General features: G+C 34.8%; 1 protein-coding gene across 5 annotated transcripts in view; it reads right to left on the bottom strand.

Annotated features, from left to right (window-relative positions):
- Positions 1–2,730: 2,730 nt before the first annotated feature.
- The window catches only part of LOC111045606 (gastrula zinc finger protein XlCGF57.1-like), a 38,752-nt gene continuing 19,302 nt past the window's right edge, over positions 2,731–22,180 (bottom strand). For 2 of the 5 annotated variants that reach the window (XM_039443827.1, XM_039443826.1), the window contains exons 3-5: positions 11,748–11,849; positions 10,078–10,225; positions 5,266–6,533 (exon numbers count right to left, since the gene is read on the bottom strand). In XM_039443827.1, the coding sequence (XP_039299761.1) occupies positions 5,425–6,533; positions 10,078–10,225; positions 11,748–11,849 (1,359 nt within the window). In that variant the 3' untranslated portion in view covers positions 5,266–5,424. Of the gene's footprint in view, positions 6,534–10,077; positions 10,226–11,747; positions 11,850–13,467; positions 13,546–14,738; positions 14,893–22,180 lie in introns of those variants that run through there. The other 3 variants (XM_039443828.1, XM_039443830.1, XM_039443829.1) reach the window with 3 other exon arrangements.

Raw genomic sequence — 22,180 nt, 5'->3', positions numbered from 1 at the left:
AGATCAGATGAATATGGATGAAAAGTTTAGACCGGGAGCGAAAGTGCACTCTCCGACTAGACGATGATCAAAGACAAGGAAAAAGCTAATGCTTGGCTGAAAAGGGACATGCAGGATATGTTCAAAACATAAGTAAAACGTTTGATGAAAAAATAGCAAATATCTAGAAAGTAAGATGCCTAAAAGACAAAATAAATTCCATAAAATTGAATAATACAAATCTTAAGATTGAAACGACAAATAATACGACGAATAATAGAAAACAAACTTGATTATGTGGAAGTGACGTGGAACCGTGACTGTGACGTCACCGGACAGCGCAGATGGACAAAATGACGACATGACGTCTACGTAGTAACGGAACGAGTAACAAAGTGGAACCGTTCCAATAAATGCTATGTCAGATTTTACAATAGGTAACTGTAAATAAAACAGCTATCAGTTATTGAATAACTAAAATTTATTGCAAATGCTCTCTATAACAACATCAATAAACTTAATTTATATTCATTTAGAAATGAAACTCACTTTATCAATAATTACATTAGTAAGTATATCTTGTTTATTCAAAACCAAATATAGAAGCTTATTTTATAAAATGACATTATAGTAAGTTACCCTTTCTTTGAAAAAAATTTAACATAAAAATAATAGATTAAAAACACAAACTGCAACTACTAGTTTTAATGTTTCACATAATCTTCATAAAAACATTTAAATCGTTTACATTATCTGTACTAATATTATATCAAAACATAGTTGCTTCCTTGTTTGTACTACATGATATTATATGAATAAAATATCGCAACCACCCAGGCATATGGACAAGATTACAAGTTGAAGAAAAAATCAAGTACAGCAGTACCTACGAAGGCTATATATAAGGTTTATTACCTTGGTCAATATAAGAGTATTAGGGTTTTTGAAACTCAATTAATATTCTGAGTTTTTGTTTGAATCCTCAGTGAATTCTATACATAATGATAATACTAAAAGTTATTGAATGTCAAAATTGGAGGCTCGATTTTTATTTATATAGATTATGGGTAACAGTATACAGGGTGTCCCAGATAAGGTGTAAACCCCGGCTACCATAGATTTTACATGCAATTTGCAACAAAAAATGTTCAGTAAAATTTTCTCCTATCGACCTTCGTTTTCGAGATATATCGATTTTTTGATATTTTTCAAGTAGGCGTACTTCCAGTCATTAAATCGTCAATATCTCAAGAACCATTGGTCTAAAGTTAATTTTAAGGACATCGTTGAAAAGAGGACAAAATTTCACATTGATTTAAGGTATTAAACATGCCAAAGTCAATTATTGAGTAGTATTTTTTTAGCGGTCAAAGTTGAAAAAGAGTGATTTTTGAAGTTTTTTTGAAAACTTCTGACACATTTTTCTCGATTTTTCTTCCAGGGTACGAAATAATTTTTATAGCGCAAAAACTTTCTTTTTTGATTATCTTTCGAATGAGACCAAATACAGGTGTCTAGCTCAAATCCTCGAATCAGAATTTCAGTTTAAATTCGATTTTTTAATTGAAAACGAGACTTATCTTGTTTGAGTGTGAATAATTGTCTACAATCGAATAGCTTTGTGTCGAGTGATTGAGGGCTTAGGTTAATAAGTCTGTGAGTTATTAAGTCTAGTTTTTTCATGAGTGTTTGATTTTTCCAATTCTCTATTTCAGTTTTGTTGTTTTCTGTTTCCAAGTTTATATTTTAGTTAGAGTATTGTTTTCGAGTGTAGCTTGTTTGAGTTTTTTTTAGTTTATTAGTATGATAAGTCTTTTTTTATTCAAGTTCAATACGTTATCAAGTGTCCGTGTTTATTATTATGTTACGAACCAACTGGGAAAACTTGACTATTGACTGGAAAGACATCATTATCGACCGACTGGAAGCACGTTACTTTTCATACAATGACTGCGAGAATTGTCTCTATTGTTGGGTGAGCATTAGAAAAACATTTTATTCTATCAGAGCAGCTGATTAATGAACAGATTGATTTTTTCTTCTCACTCAATTGAATCTCAATGGTATGAATTTAAAACAACGAAAAGATGGCTTTAGGGTGCTCTACTTGAACATTTTCATTTTTTAACACTCTAGTTTTGAAATTTTCCTGGAAAATTTATACTCATTCGATAGTTTATAAAATGGCAAAGTTTTTTCATTATTGGGAAAATATTGTTACCGTGAAAAAAAATCAAGAAAAAACTGTTTGAAAAGTTTAGATTTTAACTCGACTTTGAACTTTTTTCAACTTGTATCTCAATAACAATTGCAGATACGAACTTCTAACCAGTTTCATTGAATTTCTCAGCCAAATTTCCTATACAGAAAGTATTTTTAAGCCCTCAATCACTCGACACAAAGCTATCAAATTGTAGACAATTATTCACACTCAAACAAGATAAGTCTCGTTTTCAATAATTGAAAAATCGAATTTAAACTAAAATTCTGATTCGAGGATTTGGGCATGTTTTATACCTTAAATCAATGTGAAATTTTGTCCTCTTTTCAAGGATGTCCTTAAAATTAACTTTAGACCAATGGTTCTTGAGATATTGATGATTTAATGACTGGAAGTACGCCTACTTGAAAAATATCGAAAAATCGATATATCTCGAAAACGAAGGTCGATAGGAGAAAATTTTACTAAACATTTTTTGTTGCAAATTGCATGTAAAACCTATGGTAGCCGGGGTTTACACCTTATCTGGGACACCCTGTATAAAACAGCTCAGTTATTGAATAACTAAAATTTATTGCAAATGCTCTCTACAACAACATCAATAAACTTAATTTATATTCATTTAGAAATAAAAATCACTAATCTTTATCAAAATTATTAAAATTTTCATTAATTTACATTAGTAAGTATATCTTGTTTATTCATTCTCAGATTGCCGTTGTAGTAGACCTCACGCAGTTTTCTCATCCACAAGTATCTGATGTCACCTGTTCTATTTGACTCAGTTGAATTATAATTTACTCTTAAAAACAGTTAGTTGTTTTCTTCAAGATCAAAAACTCACTTATGTTAATGAACTCAGTTCACCTTTGAATTTGTATCCCATATGATAATCTATCTAGTTCCGTGGTAATCTTTCCATCTGATAAAAATCTTTCACAACTAATTTTTAAAATTAATTTGTTTCAATCAAGAATATTATAATTTCTCCAGCATTATTTAGTTCATTGAATCATTTTTTATTTTATTTTCAATCACCTATTAATTTTTTTTCAAATGTGGGAATATTGATACTGATGGGCAAGCATCATAAAAAATATTGAAACCCTACCTTACAGAAATAGGCACGGCCAGACCTCTGTCTAATGCATGCAATGAATAATCCACTTTCAGCTGATTGATTATGAATAATTCTATAGTCTGATTAATCCTATCTTCAAAGTAGATGATATATAGTGATATCAGAGTATGGAGGAATTCCTTTTCTTTCCATATTATCATTAACATTTCAAAAAACCATGTGTATACATCGACGCCCAGTTGAAAAAGGAATATTCCTGCCAAATCTCATCGAATTCTATCAACGCGTTTGGCCGTAATCGCGTTACATACAGACAGACAAAAGAAAATCAGAGTTAAAGCATAGACCTCACTACGTTCGGTGAGTTATCTGCTTCCATATGATATAAGAAATACCCAGTCTGAATTCATTTGATGAAAAAGTTGAATACTGACTGGCTAGTGATGTCTTTTTCAATCCTGGTGTTTATTAAAGTTTTTGTAATATTTTGAATGTATGAACATCAATGTCATGTATTTGTTTCCATGCCAATAAATTATTAATTAAAAAATGTTGTAGATTCACATAATTATATTAATACCTACACATTACCCAGTAAATCAAGACTAATTTCTTAAATTAAGAGAATTCATCTCTATAGCATGGAGCAGGGTTTCACCAAGGACACTATCATATACAGAAATCTACTGAAAGTGAGAGCTCCACAAGTGTTTCTAGACCTCGGCAAGGATGGTGAAGCCAGGTTAAGGCTGACTATGACTATAGTGAGGTTCATGTTATAATGGCAGTGGAGAAAGATAGTTGAATAGCGTTGCCAATTCTCTGCCTTGTCACTGTCTTCTATGGAGGATATCTGCTACTGATATATCTGATTTAAAATTAACATGAAAATCTTGTTGAGAGTGATGACTTATATTTTATTCCTCATGAAAATATATTTGCCAAAGATTAAATACTAAATTTTCATAATTATTGAGATTGAATGTTTTGTTGAGTATAAATCTACATGGTTGGAAAAGGATCTGGAAATGTTGCAGAACTAGAAAAGGATAGAGCTTTCTGCTACGAAGTATGATAGACAAGGAAAGCAACACCAATGTTAATCAAATACTGCCATTATAACGTGGACCTCACCATAGGAGAGCTAATGAGGGAGGAGCAGAGGATCAAGCTGCATGACGTTGAGTTGATGGTGGGGAAAAAATATCATTAAAATATCATAAAAAATATCAAATATTTTATCAAATGACTTGATAATTTTATTGTGGATGATGACCATGTGACCAGGTAATGCTTGTGAGTAGGTAATGGAAAGTGCGAGGTTGATTTCATAAGGCTGACCACTAACGGTGAGACATGCATAATACACATATTGTCATAGATTGTTGTGTCATCACAGCAAAAGGCTTCCAGCAAAATTTGTTGACGTTAGGTTTTTGCATCTCCAAATTTATGTTGTTTATTTTTCTTTGCTGCACTATTTGAGTTTAAGTTTTCATTTATCTAAAGAAAAAAAGGAGGTCAGGTGACCTTTGGTGACCGGTAGGGGTCACTAAGAGGACGAACCGAACACCACTTGATCTGGAGGCAGACCGGAGTCAGTGACAAAGGCTCGCCTGGAAGACACTAGGAGACCATTTCTGACAAGTTTTGACCTGTTGCCATGCACTACAACGACGGTGATGACTGCCACTACTCTCCCACCACTCCTAGCGACTCCCCTCCCACCAGGTAGTGAAAAAGCATGGCCTATCACCTCCCAGAAAGGAGAGAATTTCAGTGTTGTGACATGACAACTGTGGTGTATGTGGAGGACACCCAACACCGCGAGGAGCCCAGCCGTCCCCAACCACCCGCCGGCACACACCAAACTGTGAGCAGCATCCCCCACTCCGCCCCTCCACAGACGCCAGTCCAGGGCAACCCTGGCAATTTAAATAGAGGAGTGGGGAGGTGTGAGCCGATACTTACTCAGTACCTCAAAAAATGTTGTTTGAAGCCTTTAGCTGTGATGAAACAACAATGTATGGACGACATTTGTGTGCACACACATGTTCAACACACTTGTCCTGTTATTAGTGACCACCTTACTAGGAAACACAGTAAAATAAATTTAAATGAGCACATGTAAAGTCACAAATTTTCAGCTGGTGGTTGTTTCTTCTTTATGATATGTTCTTATATGTCTTTTCAAATTATTTGATCGAGCACATTTATAGTCACAATACTCGCAGCTGAAAGGTGTTTCTCCTGTATGTGTTCTGATATGTCTCTTCAAAACACCAGATTGAGCACATTTATAGTCACAATACTCGCAGCTGAAAGGTCTTTCTCCTGTATGTGTTCTAGTATGTTTTTTCAAAGCACTTGATCGAGCACATTTATAGTCACAATACTCGCAGCTGAAAGGTGTTTCTCCAGTATGTGTTTTGATATGTTCCTTCAAATCATTTGATCGAGCACATTTATAGTCACAATACTCGCAGCTGAAAGGTGTTTCTCCTGTATGTGTTCTGATATGTCTCTTCAAATCACCAGATTGAGCACATTTATAGTCACAATACTCGCAGCTGAAAGGTGTTTCTCCTGTATGTGTTCTAATATGTTTTTTCAAATCACTTGATCGAGCACATTTATAGTGACAATAATTGCAGCTGAAAGGTGTTTCTCCTGTATGTATTCTAATATGTTTTTTCAAATCACTTGATCGAGCACATTTATAGTGACAATACTTGCAGCTGAAAGGTGTTTCTCCTGTATGTGTTCTGATATGTGATTTCAAAGCACTTGATCGAGCACATTTATAGCCACAATACTCGCAGCTGAAAGGTGTTTCTCCTGTATGTGTTCTGATATGTGATTTCAAAGTACTTGATCGAGCACATTTATAGCCACAATACTCGCAGCTGAAAGGTCTTTCTCCTGTATGTGTTCTGATATGTTCATTCAAAGTACCAGATTGAGTAAATTTATAGTCACAATACTCATAACTGAAAGGCTTTTCCCCAGTGTGTTTTCTCATGTGTCTCTTCCAATGAGTGATCGATGGAGTTTTATAGCTGCAGTCAGCACAGCTGTAGAGCTTGATCTTTTTGCCAGCCACAGATGGCTCAGTGCACTCTTCCATGGGAGAGATTGAATGTGCATTCAGTCCACCCACTTCTGTTGCATTGGCAGTTTCAGATGTGCTGCAGTTTGAAGGCCACATCTCCGGTTCACTCTCCACTGAACATCCTTCTGCCTCTTGCTCAACTGCAAACACCAATAATGCAACTTGTAAATGATTGAATCAGAATAAAGATAATAGAGTAATGATAGAATCTAGTGTAAAACACTCACACAATTTTCATTGCCTCACCTTAATCATACCGCATTAATTATCATAATCATTATTCATCAATTGATACATTAGTTTATACAAACCAAGAGTTTTGCAGCCGATTGTAGAAATAGTAAATAGTACATAAAACACATTATAGTGTTAAATATTCGGTTGGATTATGAACAATCAGAGAAATAATAATAATAACAAATGAATTATGCCATGAGCTACTTTTTTATTGAATAATGATCCATGATTGCTAATCCAGACCATGGTTTTCTCTCAAAATTGACATACATATACGTTGAATTGACTGAAAATGATTGGTTATGTATATGGCTGCCTATCTTTTTTGTTTCAAAACACAAAAATACTGTTTAATAGTAGGAAATTTCACCTGCGTTTTGACACAAACTGTAAGAAATGTGCATCAAAATTACAACTTTTAACTGACATGAAATTGTGAGCTCTAGTTTGATGAGTGGGGCATCCACTATTCATCGACTACTCAGAAGAGCAACATGGCTACAATTGGCAAACACAGCACATTATTGCATATCAGTTGTGCTGGAAATAGGATGATAATCTGTAGTGGACACAAGTAATCAAGTGAAGGGCAATTTATTGAAAGAATGAGACGATGATGTTGTCAATACCACTATGTATACAGAGTGTCCCAAAAGTAAAGTGCCAAACTTCGGGAATAGGTTCTATGGGTCAAAACATAGGAAAAATGTGGAATATTTTTTTCCTAAAACGCTTCGTTTACAAGATATTGGACATTTTATATTTTTTACAAAATAATTTTTATCTTCAAAGTTTTCCAACCGATCGCAATAAAAATCGGTAGGTATGTTCAAATAAGAGATGAAGTGTAGAAAAAATTTCAACTTTGTTAAATTCGAAAATTGAAAATGGCGGCCATTTTGAACTTTCAATCCAAAATTTCGGGAGAACGGTGATAGATAGAGAAATTTAACAAGAGAAACTTTTTTTAGGAAATTTCATTTACAATCATTCAACACCAAAAAAAATGAGAATCATTTACATTGACAAAGTACAGGGTGGGGCAGAGCCGATTGACGAGTTTGGAAAGGTTATAAGTAATGAACCGTTCAACTTGGAAGAACAATCTTTACTGGGTTCAATTCAGTTTGAGATGTAGTTTTATTGTTATTTTTTTTTGAAATATCAGTTAAATGGCGGCCATCATCAGCAATACACTGATATAGCGTATTTATGAAGTTTTAAAACGCATTTTGGAACACTGAGATTGATAAGTCCTGAATATCTTCTCTAATTCATTCCTTTAGTTCTTCCAAAGTGTGTGGGCGATCTTTGAAAACTTTATTTTTGAGGTAACCCCATAGAAAAAAATCTCATATGCTTAAATCGGGTGATCGTGCCGACCACCTCAAGTCCACCCTTAGTGAGATAAGAAGCCATGTGAACATTTGTCTCAACACATTCATTGAAATGCGTCCTGTGTGGGCTGTAGCTTCATCCTGCTAAACCATATTTCTCCCAAGTCATGTTCCTGAACAAGTTCTTCCAATATGGGGTGAAAAACGTTTGTAACATTGTCACATAACGCTGGAAGGTGACATTGACGGTGATGTTGCCATTCTCAAAGAACTTTGGCCAGCACGCTCACCCGATTTAAGCATATGCGATCTGTTTCTATAGATTACCTCAAAAATGAAGTTTTCAAAGATCGCCAACACAAAGGAGCGGATCAGAGAAGAGATCCAGGCCTTGCTAATCGCAAAATCGTGTGCCAAAATGCGTTCTAAAACTTCAAAAATACGCTACATCAGTGCATTGCTACTGATGGCCGCCATTTAACTGATATAATTTCCAAAGAATTAACAAAAACTACATTTCAAACTGAATTTAACCCATTAAAGAATTTTTTCCAAGTTGAACGGCCAATTACTTATGGCCTTTCCAAACCCGTCAATCGGCTCTGCCCCACCCTGTATAACAGAGATACAATGAAATGTGTGTTACTAGGCAGCAAAACATGAGTACATCACAGTAAGCTATTAGAAAAAAATATTTAAAACAAATTTTTTTCATCCAAACACAAGAAAATAATAATTTGATGTTAATACAGACTGGTAGGCTTCCTTTCTATTTATAACGAATTGATGTTTTGCTGCCTAGTAACACACATTTCATTGTATCTCTGTTATGCTTTGTCCGATTCTCATTTTTTTTGGTGTTGAATGATTGTAAATGAAATTTGCTAAAAAATTGTTCTTGTTAAATTTCTCTATCTATCACCGTTCTCCCGCAATTTTGGATTGAAAGTTTAAAATGACCGCCATTTTGAATTTTCGTATTAGACAAAGTTGAATATTTTTTCTACAGTTCATCTCTCTTATTTGAACATACCTACCGATTTTTATAGCGAATACAAAATGGCGAATATCTCGTAAACGAAGCGTTTTAGGAAAAAATTATTCCACATTCTCTCTTTGTTGACCCATAGAACCTATTCCCGAAGTTTGGCACTTTACTTTTGGGACACTATGTATAGTGGTATATAATATACCACAATATATCCTCACATACAATCAAATTATTGAAGAAATGTGTATAAATGCAACTTATACCTATAACTGTTGCTATGGCAACCACATCTGATAGCTATTACCCTACATAATGAATTATTGACCGAGCGAAGTGAGTTCTAAGATTCAAGTCGACGGTTTGGCATTTCTCTTAATGTTTAAATGTTTATATGTTTGCATTTACGCGGTAAAAATGTAATAATGTTCTTTACATTATGTTGCAGAAACGCGGTAATAGATTTCGATGAAATTTGGCAGGTATGTTCCTTTTTAAATTGCGCGTCGACGTATATACAAGGTTTTTGGAAATTTAGCATTTCAAGGATAATATAAAAGGAAAAAGGAGCCTCCTTCATACGCCAATATTAGAGTAAAAATCAGACTATAAAATTATTCATCATAAATCAGCTGTCGAAAGATTATAAATTGCATACCATGACGCAAGCAATTCAATATCTCAATGTAACTTGGTAAAAATGCTGTGTAGACTATTAATTGCATGCCTCATTGAATGCAGTTTTTATGCACTATTAAATGAACTCTTGATTACGTGCAATAGCGCATGCGATTAATAACTAAAATAACATACTATTGTCTCTCGAACTTTCTCTGCTTTGAACTCGGGCTGTCCTGTTGCCAGTATGTCTTGAAAGGAGATTAGATTTTTATGTTGGCATTTTTGATTCACCAACCCGAACAGCCATTAGCCGTTTTCACACCGATATCTCGCCGACAAGTCATAAAGACAGGATTTACTCTGATGGACAGTATAAAAGGAGGCTGCGGTTTATAACTGCGCGAGGTCTACTGTTCACAGAACTACTAGTTCCTTCATTTCCTGTTATGTGTTATTATCATTGATGAATGAAAATGAATGAAATAATAACACGAATCTCACCATATTCTTCCTCTTTGATGAATATTAGATTATAGCCAGGGATTAGATAATGTTGTTGGCTGAAATCATCATCAGTTGGAGAGCATGCAGTGCTGCACTCTGGCGCTGGTTCTTGGCTGCTATCATTCTCCTGCTTAACTCTCGCCATCTGCAATATTGACATCACAAACAATGAGGAGACAATCGATTATTGTTACACTTCATGTAAAAGACACAAATATTGGTGAAGGAGCAGCAGCTACTGAATTTGACAGCTGTCTTGAGTTATATCACGATAATTCCAGTTCAATGTCAGTAATTGTACTGGTTCTTAATAATCATGAAATTTCAAGCTAAGGCCAGCCATTCACGTTAAGGTTTGCCAAAGAGCTATAACTGTACAGATATTCGTCTGCACCCTGCAGTACACCTGGACAGGCAAGAGATACTACTGTGCACTGGGTGAGTGAGGGGTAGTTGAAGTTGAAATAGCAGCCATCAAGTTATGCTCTCTAATCTAGATAAACTGATTGCTAATGTGCGAGATAAATTACTTTTAACATGAAGAGGAGAAACCCAATTCTCCCTCCACAGTTTGTAGCATAGTCACCGACGGACATCCTGCGCACAATTGGATGCGCCGTGTCATTTCGCTTCAGGTTCTTGTAATGAACACATCTCCGTAACATACACAAACATATCACTTCGGAACATTGCCAGTGGAGGGGAGCGAAGCGTTACAATGTTCAACTCACACTTACGCGACTCAGGTAGAGAAGAGACTCGACTCTAGTCGAGAGCATGTGTTTCCAAATGATGATACTCAGACCAGTCGATTCTAGTCTCCGCGATTGTCACCATTTGAAAATACATGCTCTCGACTAGAGTCTAGTCTCTTCTCGACCTGATTCGCGTAAGTGTGAGTTGCCCCCTGTGGGTTGGGGGAGCTTTTGGTCGAGTATCGTACTCAAGAATGTGTTGAGAACCAGAATACACCCACAATATCCCTGCTTGTCGTAGAAGGCGACTAAAAGGGACCCCAAGGCAACTCCAGAAGTTGCCTTGCCTTCAAACCCACGGGATCTGCCCCATCAGGGCAGTTTCGGAGGGGCAAAAAGAAAAATCCAGGAGACCAGAGATGGGTGAAACTCCAGCACAAATGCGGGTCAAGAGACTGAATCGAGGACTAATCAGCCTGAAGAGACTGCCAAGCATATCACATTGGATTGCGACAAGCAACCAGGTGATGAATTGGATGTTAGTATAGGAAAAAACTCCAGGTTCTTGTAAAGGACACAGATATTGGTTTGCTAACTAACATACTACTTGGGAACACAATAATCTTCGGTTGACATGTGGGGTTCCATGAACCTCTGGATCCTTGAATCCGTCCCTTCAAAAACGATAAACAATAAGTGTGAGTTGAGCCTTAATGTTATTGACAATATTGCAATACAGGCATTGATTGTGTTCCTTGAATTAGAAGGGAATAGAATTCTATCCTTCTATTCCAAACAAGCTGGTCTTCCTGAGGGACTCCCCACAATTCAAGCCTGCGCTAATAATAACAACAACCGAATCTGGAAGAAAAGTTTTCATTCAGCAATAAGTTTTAATTATAATTTGAAGAGAAAATCTCAAACTAAACTGTATCATTTATTTATTCTAGTCAAGATAGAATGAATACATGCCTGATTGGAAGTTGAACCAATGTGCGAGGATGACTCATCTTTGATGCTGCTAGTTGCTAATTCACATTCTCCAAATTCATCCTCCTGCTTCTCGATCTTGATCTGCGAACATAAGATATTCTTGTATCACTTGAAAACTAGACGAATATCAAACTCAGCAAGTAATAGTGCTCACAATTAAATATGGGTTGTAGTAGTTTGTTATTTATTTCTGTTGTTGTTGTTGTTATTTCTGTGTTGTTTATCAATCAATCAATCAATCATTTATTTCTTTCCAAAACATACATGAAAAAGTCAAAAACTAAAAACTAACTTAAAGCTAAAGAGAAATTAGTGACTGTATAAAATTCATTTTTTTACAGTAAACTCGTCTATACTGTAGCATGCTAAATCCATCAAATATGCTCTCAGCAATTCCTTAAATTTTGATCTATCAGGTTCATGTCTTATGCAACCTGGGAGACAACCAATAAATTGTATTCCCATGTACGTTGGACTTTGTTTATATTTTTCCTTATTGTGTTTCTTTATTGTAAAATTATTTTTATTTCTTGTGTTGTAATTATGTATATCTACTTGCCGTGGGAATCTAGATTCGTTAGTTTTTATATATAATATTGTCCTATAAATGTACAGGCTGTACACCGTCATGAACTTTAACTTACTGAAGAATGGCTTGCATGATCGCTCTCTATCAAGATTTAGAATTATTCTTATTGCTTCTTTTTGTAATAGGAGTATTTTTTTTAAGTTTGAGATGCTTGTTCCTCCATATATTTCAACTCCATATGAAATGTGGGAGTGGATCATTGCAAAGTACACTGCTTTTAACGTTTCTAAGTTCGAAATTTTTGCTAGTCGTCTCAGCGCGAAAATTCCTGAGCTTAATTTTTTAGATATTTTTTGAATGTGAACTTATCGATCAATAGATTCAAGAATGTATCTTTTAAAGAATGGACCTTTTACTATTGTTCCCATTGATATCTACTCTACTTTTTTATAACATGCATGAAAGGCGATCAATATAGTTATTTGTGCAACTAGTGCGCAAAGTGATAGTTTGCTGCACCGAAAGAAACGTTTACGCCCGAGTCGTAGGCGAGGGCGGAATGGTTTCTTGAGTGCAGCAGAGGAACTTTGCGCACGTATTTCACATTAAGTTTTTCCTACAGTTACCATTGAATATGAAAAGTGGGTAATTATGGGTAAAATTTACTGAAATGCATCAAATGTATATCTGTGTAATTTTATTATTAATAAATAAAATAGAATGTAGTATGTGTGTTTGAATGGTGGCTGTGTGCTGTCAACTGATGTCATCCACCACACTCCACCACCCTCAAGACTCTTATAACGTGCTAGACCCACAGTCACAGTTACCAACTTAATTTCGATTTTGCTGCACTGGTGCTCCATATAACCTACTAACTATTTTGCGTTGCCATGTTGCAAATCTGGAGTGCAGGAAAAATTTTTCCCGCACTGGAGCGGAAAAGTGATTCTTTGCGTTCTGTAATCAGTGCAGCAATGGCCACTTTTCAAGGTAACTGTAGGAAAAAATATTGCATAATTATAAAGAATATTGAGACTGAAATAATCTTTCAACTAATTTCATTATAATATACTATCAACAGTAGAAAAGTTGAAAGAAAATGGGATTCAACTTTATCATATAGCTGTAGTCAGTAAATTTCAAGGTGGATTGTTCAACAATACATGCCTGCTGAGTAGCTGTATCACTACGTGCAGCTCCAATCCAACTGTCATCAAAAGCACTTTCCTGTTTCTCAAATTTAACCTGCAACAAAGAGACAAAAAATCATCTTGAATCCTTCACAGTAGAATTATGTTGAAACACGTTTTCTGTTTTAAGGTTATCTATTTCAGATACCCTGGTAAAGTACTGTACTTGACAATTAATCAGGCAACACTCTGATAGTCAGAATTTTCAAACCTTGAAATCCCCATAGATCGAATAATAGTGTTTTTAGCTGCTACATAACGGAGATCTCAAGCAACAGACCCGCATTTTACACATTAAGAGAGTACAGAGTACTGCACTGTAGATGAGTGGGAGTTGCTGGTCTCCTATCGGGCGCCTCCCCAGGTGGCGGGGAATGCCCTCTAGATATAGGGGGTACTGAGGTAATCAAATACCCGGGGTGGACCAAAACCAGCAAACTGCTGCCTTGCAGATTAGATTAGATTCCTTTATTTATGTATGTTAAACAATTTACTGGCTTATAAACTACCTAATTTACATTAAATGACGGTAATGCTAATTATTCAACGAATTATACAAACTATAGATAATAAAAATTAATCAAACAGAATAAATATTGAATGCAATTAGAATAACGATAATATAGAATTGTAATATAACTTCATAAATTGGCGGTGTTTAAACAAAAAATTGTCGATTCTTTAAGAAGGATATGAAATGATATCCTTCCCATCAACACACGATCGGGTGGTCAGTGGACACAACACAGACGGAGATCAGTGGATATTCAAAGGCTAAGGTAAGAAAATTGACTGCTGCCTTGTAGTTTGGTATTGGCTTACCAAAGGCTAGGGAAGGACTAGCCTTTTCTACTCTATATAATTATAATTAGCTTCAAATTTGGAGGCCATTATTGTCTTTGTGTGTAGCGTGCTTACAGCTTAAATGGGGACAACAGTAAGTTTTTCACTAGCTCAATTTGCTGTTGCAGGAGCACAGAATTGGAAATGCCATCTATGCATTCAAGTATCGGACAATCCCACATTCCTGAAAAGCTAGTGGCAGCTACTATTGCTCCTGTGTGCAGACTCTTACCAGATTTTGATTTTTATCTGCCCGCTTGGTCATGCATAAAAACATGAATTCTGATAATAAACTTTATTCCCGAAAAATCATATGGAATAAAAAACAATAAATTGTATGAATTTTATAAATAGACTATACTGTTTTTTAAGGTTATGTTGTAGAAAATCAATTTCAAAACTCACCTCTTTATCCATTTTCTGAAAATAGGACAAAATAATGAGAGAAATAAACAATAAAATTAAAATATTCTTTTTCTAAGTTTAATTTATTAGAATGATTTATACAGATATATCCACAGTTTCCCTTTGTTATTTTTCAAAAAATCAAATAGATCATTGACTACCAGCTTGACCAACCCAACGGCTTAGCTATTTTCATGTACTTTTCACGCTATGAAAATAAATTATTCGATTTCAATTGTATTATTCCTGATTAGATCTACCTATTTATTAATATTTTCATAATATTTACAGTTGAAATGTTTAACTTTCACGTATTTTTATTGCAACTACATATCCTAACCGATATCGAGTAAATGCAACGATGCTATCGTCATACTAAAACTAATAACAATAAAGCAATGATTCACTCACTTTAATACATGAATTAACTCTTCTTTCGTTATGATTTTCAAGAATTAACACCAGACCTGGTGTTAAAAACCTTAGTTATTTAGAAGGTTTCCAACCATGACATGCACTGCACACACTAACCGCCAATTATAAACTTCACTTCGAATCTTCAATCTTCATTATTGTAGGACCATTAACCAGCCAGATGAGCTAGGTATGTCATCACACCTATTTGGTGAATAAGATTGTTTGAGTATTTCACATAAAAAATTAATTATATATTTTACATGCAAATAATGCTTGAGTTTTGATTTTTGAATACGCTCCATTCTTGTCTTATTGCACATTTTCGATTGATACTTAGTGAGGTGGGTACATTAATATTTATTTAAAATACAATATCTATACTGTGTTGACATTTCTAAAAGTATCTTTAAAAACAAAAAAATGTAGAACAATGATTTATTCTCTTTGATTTTTATCATGATTTTTATCTCTTTGAATCATGTTTCTATCTATATCAGCATAATTACTCTGTTGTATATCCATACTTTTTAATTGTTAAAATTAAACTTGAATTGACACAGTAATTCACAATACCTCCAACCACCCAACCCAACAAAAACTTGCAGCTTACCACCACATAATCAACAGACTATTGAATATCCCCATGGCACAATTTGATTACAATCAAGAGCTCAACACGATCAAATTCATTGCCCAAAAAAATGGATACTCATCCACTCTAGTCGACAACCTACTCCACAAAATAAGAACAAAATCATCAACCAAAAATAACATGGAAAATGACCAAAAATTCATCACACTCACATAGGTACTACAACAAAAAATCACAGAAAGTAGCATCATCTTTTAAGAAACTCAAATACAGAATTGCCTTTAGAACAACAAATTCACTGAGAAAACATTTTCGAAATTACCAAACAAACAAACAGAGATTTGAGCAACCAGGCATCTACAAATTGAAATGTAATGATTGTAGTAAACTGTATATCGGACAGACTGGACGTGACTTTCAGACAAGATACAAAGAGCACATCAGAGCCATTAATAAACCACATAGCCACTCAAACTTTGCAGACCTTATTATATCAACAAACCACACATACACCGACATCGCCACCAATCTTGAAATCCTCCATATCTCACAAAAAAGCAGAAAACTCAATGTATTGGAACAATACGAAATCTACAACCACACAAAACAGTTTCACAACAGTATCCTAAATGATCAAATAACTTTCTCTTCACACACACTCTTTGACAAAATAATCCACAGTTCAAAATTACCGCCTCACTAAGTATCCACCAACCCAACCCCCACCACAACCTATTCCACCACCTTCATCCCTTACCAAACATAGCCTTGTCATCTGAGTGAATTCCCAGCATCCCAGCCACAGTCTGACGATGACCAACAACAGGTCGAAACGATCGTCACTATACAAAGTAAGTGCATTTTCACTTCAAAAGTTTTTTAAAATTCAAGTTTAATCAGCATAATATTAAAAATCCTACCTGAAGTGAATTAAACTAACATAACATGGATTTGGTGTTATGGTACCTAGGCCTATATTGGCAATGGTCATTCACACGCCTTTTTTCAACACCATCAGAGACTTTTATAAAAATTTCTATCAAACTGCCTACTAGGTTCACAACGAAGTTTAAAACATTTTCAAAATAAACGTTTAAAAGAAACAAACATGCTATAAATAGTGTTAGGTTTGCCGCATATTTTGTTATTACAGCACGCAATAATATTTTCAGTGTTTTTTTTTTTGAAACACTTGATTAAATGGTTTGAAATAGGAAAAAACTAAACTTTTCTTTGAATGCGGCTTTCAGTGTTGATGGGACTGGTGAAATACGGTACCAATAATTTCATTGGATTTTTATTTGAACCCTTGTATGATTCAAATAATTCTTGATATTGTATGATTCGTTCAGTTCACAATTTTATGCTTACCGTAGGTATATATTTGTTTCTACTTTAATCAATTATTTTTGTTTTTCTTCGTTGAATATCAATACGGTCGAAAGTGTAACGATAACGAAACGGTAGTCACTAACATGAGCTTTAAAGATATTTCTACTTCAAATTTTAAATGTGTGATATATAATAATAACATGTATTTGAATTGAAATTTAGATATATTTTTGGATGAGGTTGCCCTCTGTATTTACTGTACATCGTAAGCCTTATCTACACCAAGTGCGCAATGCAAAATGTTAATGTGAAAACGACATTATAAACAATCAAGTAGAGCAGTACCTATGAAGGCTAGTCAATATGTAAGGTTTATTACCTTGGTCAATATAAGAGTGATAGGGTTTTTGAAACTCAATTATTATTCTTAGTTTTTATTTAAATCCTCAGTAAATTCTATACATGAAGATAATACTAAAAGTTATTGAATGTCAAAATTTGAGGCTTGATTTTTATTTATATAGATTATGGGTAACTGTAAATAAAACAGCTATCAGTTATTGAATAACTAAAATTTATTGCAAATGCTTTCTATAACAACATCAATAAACTTAATTTATATTCATTTAGAAATGAAACTCACTTTATCAATAATTACATTAGTAAGTATATCTTGTTTATTCAAAACCAAATAGAAGCTTATTTTATAAAATGACATTATAGTACATTAAGTTACCATTTCTTTGAAAAATGTTTAACATAAAATAATAGATTAAAAACACAAACTACAACTACTAGTTTCAATGTTTAACATAATCTTCATAAAAACATTATTATATCGTTTAAATATCTGTACAAATAATAACAAATCACAGTTGCTTCCTTGTTTGTACTACATGATATATGAATAAAATATCGCAACCACCCAGGCATATGGACAAGATTTTATTTTTGGCATATGGACATTATTTCACATTCAATGAGATCACTGTTGAGCCCTGCACACACACATCGATTTTTACTTTTCTTGCCCTATTACCATAGGTAAGGAAAGTACGGTATTGCTTTCCGAAAAAAATTAAGGTACCACAATAATTTCTAAATTTCTATACGTTTCAAGGTCCCCTGAGTCCAAAAAAGTGGTTTTTGGGTATTGGTCTGTATGTGTGTGTGTTTGTGTGTGTGTTTGTGTGTGTGTATGAGTGTATGTGCGTATGTGTACACGATATCTCATCTCCCAATTAACGGAATGACTTGAAATTTGAAACTTGAGGTCCCTACACTATAAGGATCCGACAAGAACAATTTCAATCAAATGCAATTCAAGATGGCGGCTAAAATGGCGGAAATGTTGTCAAAAACAGGGTTTTTTGCGATTTTCTCGAAAATGGCTCCAACGATTTTGATCAAATTCATACCTAAAATAGTTATTGATAAGCTATATCAACTGCCACAAGTCTCATATCTGTAAAAATTTCAGAAGCTCCGTCCCATCTATGCAAAGTTTGATTTTAGATTTCCAATTATCAGGTCTCAGATATTATTTAAACGAAACATTTTGAGTGGAAAAGATTCAGCATGGAAATCTCTTCAATTAATGTCCAGTAACATTTTCACCTAAAATTGAAAATAAGCTTGAAATTTGAGAAAATGTGATTATTCAATACTATTGAAAACTGTTGATTCTATTAAATCATTCACTATGAAGAGATAGCAGATCTCGTGTGTATCCAGCGTTATTGTCCTGTCATCAGCTGGCTCAGATCTTTGTATAGTAAACTAGTATGCGCGGGAACACTAGCGTCAGGTGATCAATTTTCATAACGGCAAGGAAAGGTGTGAGTGCGCCACACCAGATTTTTGTTTGATATTTTGCCGTCCTTATAAATTCTATATGATTAAACAGATGTTATTTGTCAAGTTCCATTTAATCAGATGGAATTCAAAAAGACGGCTAAATATAGTACAAACAAAATTCGATGTGTGTGTTCAGGGCTTTTCATTGAATTCTCAATTCACAGATTGCCGTATTAGACCTCATGCAGTTTTCTCATCCACATGTATCTGATGTTACCTGTTCTAGTTGATTCAGTTGAATCACAATTCACAATTGAATCATAATTTACTCTTAAAAACTGTTTTTTCTCATAATAAATATATATTATTAATAAATATAAATAAAAACTTTTAGCAAAACTATAAGAAACCAATCACCTGCAAGGAAAACCCTGTGCGCAGGTGAGAAATGCTAATACAAATTCAATATGAGTCATTAAGAACTCGCATAAAAACTTTATTATGAGAGAAGAAATTATAATATCTTCATACAGAAATGTTCTATCTAATCACAGTAAATTGAGATTAATTCCCAGAGGAATGCAAAAATTTCCCTCACAAAGGCCCAGTTGCACAAAAGCTGGTTAAATTATAATCCTGATTAAATTCACGTGAATCAAATCAGAGAAGACCATTTCAAGAAGATGAATCTACTGGAATCAATAAGGATTGAAAATAACCCGGCTTTTAGCAACCGGCACTAAGTACCTGATTGAATGATTACAAAAGTTCAACAGCTGAGTCAAAATTTTGACACAGTCCCACAAACAAACTCGCTCACTCACTTCCATCACCAACAGACGAAGAAATAATTATTATCAGCTATTTTTACAAGGATGAATGATAATATTATCCTTTTAATGTTCTTCAGCGAGTTTTCCCAGGGATGAGAACTAGTGCAATCGAATCTTTATATTATAAACCTACTATGTTCTGAATTTCGAGAGAATCGTTAGAGCCGAATTCGAGATCCAGTGAAATACAAACATATAAACAGAAGTTGCTCGTTTAATAGCATAGGATAAGAAATTATATAATAATTACCTTATTTAATAAAAGAAGATGATGAATAAGTGGAATAAGGGTGAAAGAAAGAGAGGAAGGAGGAGAAGAGAAAGAATGAGAGATGGCAAACATATTATTGAAACAAGGATAAGAGCCACTCAAAAAGTATGTCCTCGATTTTACTGGTGATTATCCATTCAATAGTTCTTTTTTTAAGCAATGTGACAGAATTTCGATTAATATGCTCTGTAAGGTAATCTGGAATTTTATTGATTAATTTATTAGCTGGGTAAAAGTATTGTCTCCGGCAAACATTAAGATCCATTCTTATATTTTCAAACCTATTTCTGAAAGGTCATGAATTGAGGTTTGATTCACGGAATAGAAAAATATCTTCATTATTTCTGATGAGAATTATGAGGTTTTTAATATATAATTGACGGACTGTTAACACTTTAACCTTTTTGAATAAATATTTAGTTGGATAATGACAAGGTTTACCTAAAATAGTTTTAATAAATGTGAGCAAGTAATGGAAAGTGCGAGGTTGATTTCATAAGGCTGGCCACTAACGGTGAGACATGCATGATACACATAATTGTCATAGATTGTTTGTCATCACAGCAAAAGACTTCCAGCAAAATTTGTTGAGGTTAGGTTTTTGCATCTCAAAATTTATATTGCTTATTTTTTCTTTGCTGCACCTTTTGAGTTTAAGTTTTCATTTATCTAAAAAAAACCAGGTCAGGTGACCTTTGATGACCGGTAGGGGTCACTAAGAGGACGAACCGAACACCACTTGATCTGGAGGCAGACCGGAGTCAGTGACAAAGGCTCGCCTGGAAGACACTAGGAGACCATTTCTGACAAGTTTTGACCTGTTGCCATGCACTACAACGACGGTGATGACTGCCACTACTCTCCCACCACTCCTAGCGACTCCCCTCCCTCCAGGTAGTGCCAAAGCATGGCCTATCACCTCTCAGAAAGGAGAGAATTTCAGTGTTGTGATATGACAACCGTGGTGTATGTGGAGGACACCCAACACCGCGAGGAGCCCAGCCGTCCCCAACCACTTGCCAGCACACACCACACTGTGAGCAGCATCCCCCACTCCGCCCCTCCACAGACGCCAGTCCAGGGCAACCCTGGCAATTTAAATAGAGGAGTGGGGAGGTGTGAGCCGATACTTACTCAGAACCTCAAAAAATCTTTTTTGAAGCCTTTAGCTGTGATGACACGACAATATGGACGACATTTGTGTGTACACACATGTTCAACACACTTGTCCTGTTATTAGTGACCACCTTACTAGGAGACACAGTAAAATGAATTTGAATGAGCACACGTAAAGTCACAAATTTTCAGCTAGTAGTTGTTTCTCCTTTATGATGTGTTCTTATATGTTTTTTCAAATTACTTGATAGAGCACATTTATAGTCACAATACTTGCAGCTGAAAGATGTTTCTCCTGTATGTGTTCTGATATGTAATTTCAAAGTACCAGATTGAGCACATTTATAGTCACAATACTCGCAGCTGAAAGGTGTTTTTCCTGTATGTGTTCTGATATGTCTCTTCAAAGCACCAGATTGAGCACATTTATAGTCACAATACTCGCAGCTGAAAGGTGTTTCTCCTGTATGTGTTCTAATATGTTTTTTCAAAGTACTTGATCGAGCACATTTATAGTCACAATACTCGCAGCTGAAAGGTCTTTCTCCTGTATGTGTTCTGATATGTACCTTCAAAGTACTAGATTGAGTACATTTATAGTCACAATACTCACAACTGAAAGGCTTTTCCCCAGTATGTTTTCTCATGTGTCTCTTCCAATGAGTGATCGTTGGAGTTTTATAGCTGCAGTCAGCACAGCTGTAGAGCTTGATCTTTTTGCCAGCCACAGATGGCTCAGTGCACTCTTCCATGGGAGAGATTGAATGTGCATTCAGTCCACCCACTTCTGTTGCATTGGCAGTTTCAGATGTGCTGCAGTTTGAAGGCCACATCTCCGGTTCACTCTCCACTGAACATCCTTCTGCCTCTTGCTCAACTGCAAACACCAATAATGCAACTTGTAAATGATTGAAGCAGAATAAAGATAATAAAGTAATTATAAAATCTAGTGCAAAACAATCACACAATTTTCCTTGCCTCACCTCAATCATACCGCATTAATTATCATAATCATTATTCATCAATTGATACATTAGTTTATAGAAACCAAGAGTTTTGCAGCCGATTGTAGAAATAGTATATA

The sequence above is a fragment of the Nilaparvata lugens genome, unplaced genomic scaffold (genome assembly GCF_014356525.2).
Source record: "Nilaparvata lugens isolate BPH unplaced genomic scaffold, ASM1435652v1 scaffold1677, whole genome shotgun sequence".
Classification (NCBI taxonomy): domain Eukaryota; kingdom Metazoa; phylum Arthropoda; class Insecta; order Hemiptera; family Delphacidae; genus Nilaparvata; species Nilaparvata lugens.
Note: the sequence above shows the minus strand (reverse complement) of the source record. Positions and strands in the feature narration are given on the sequence as shown.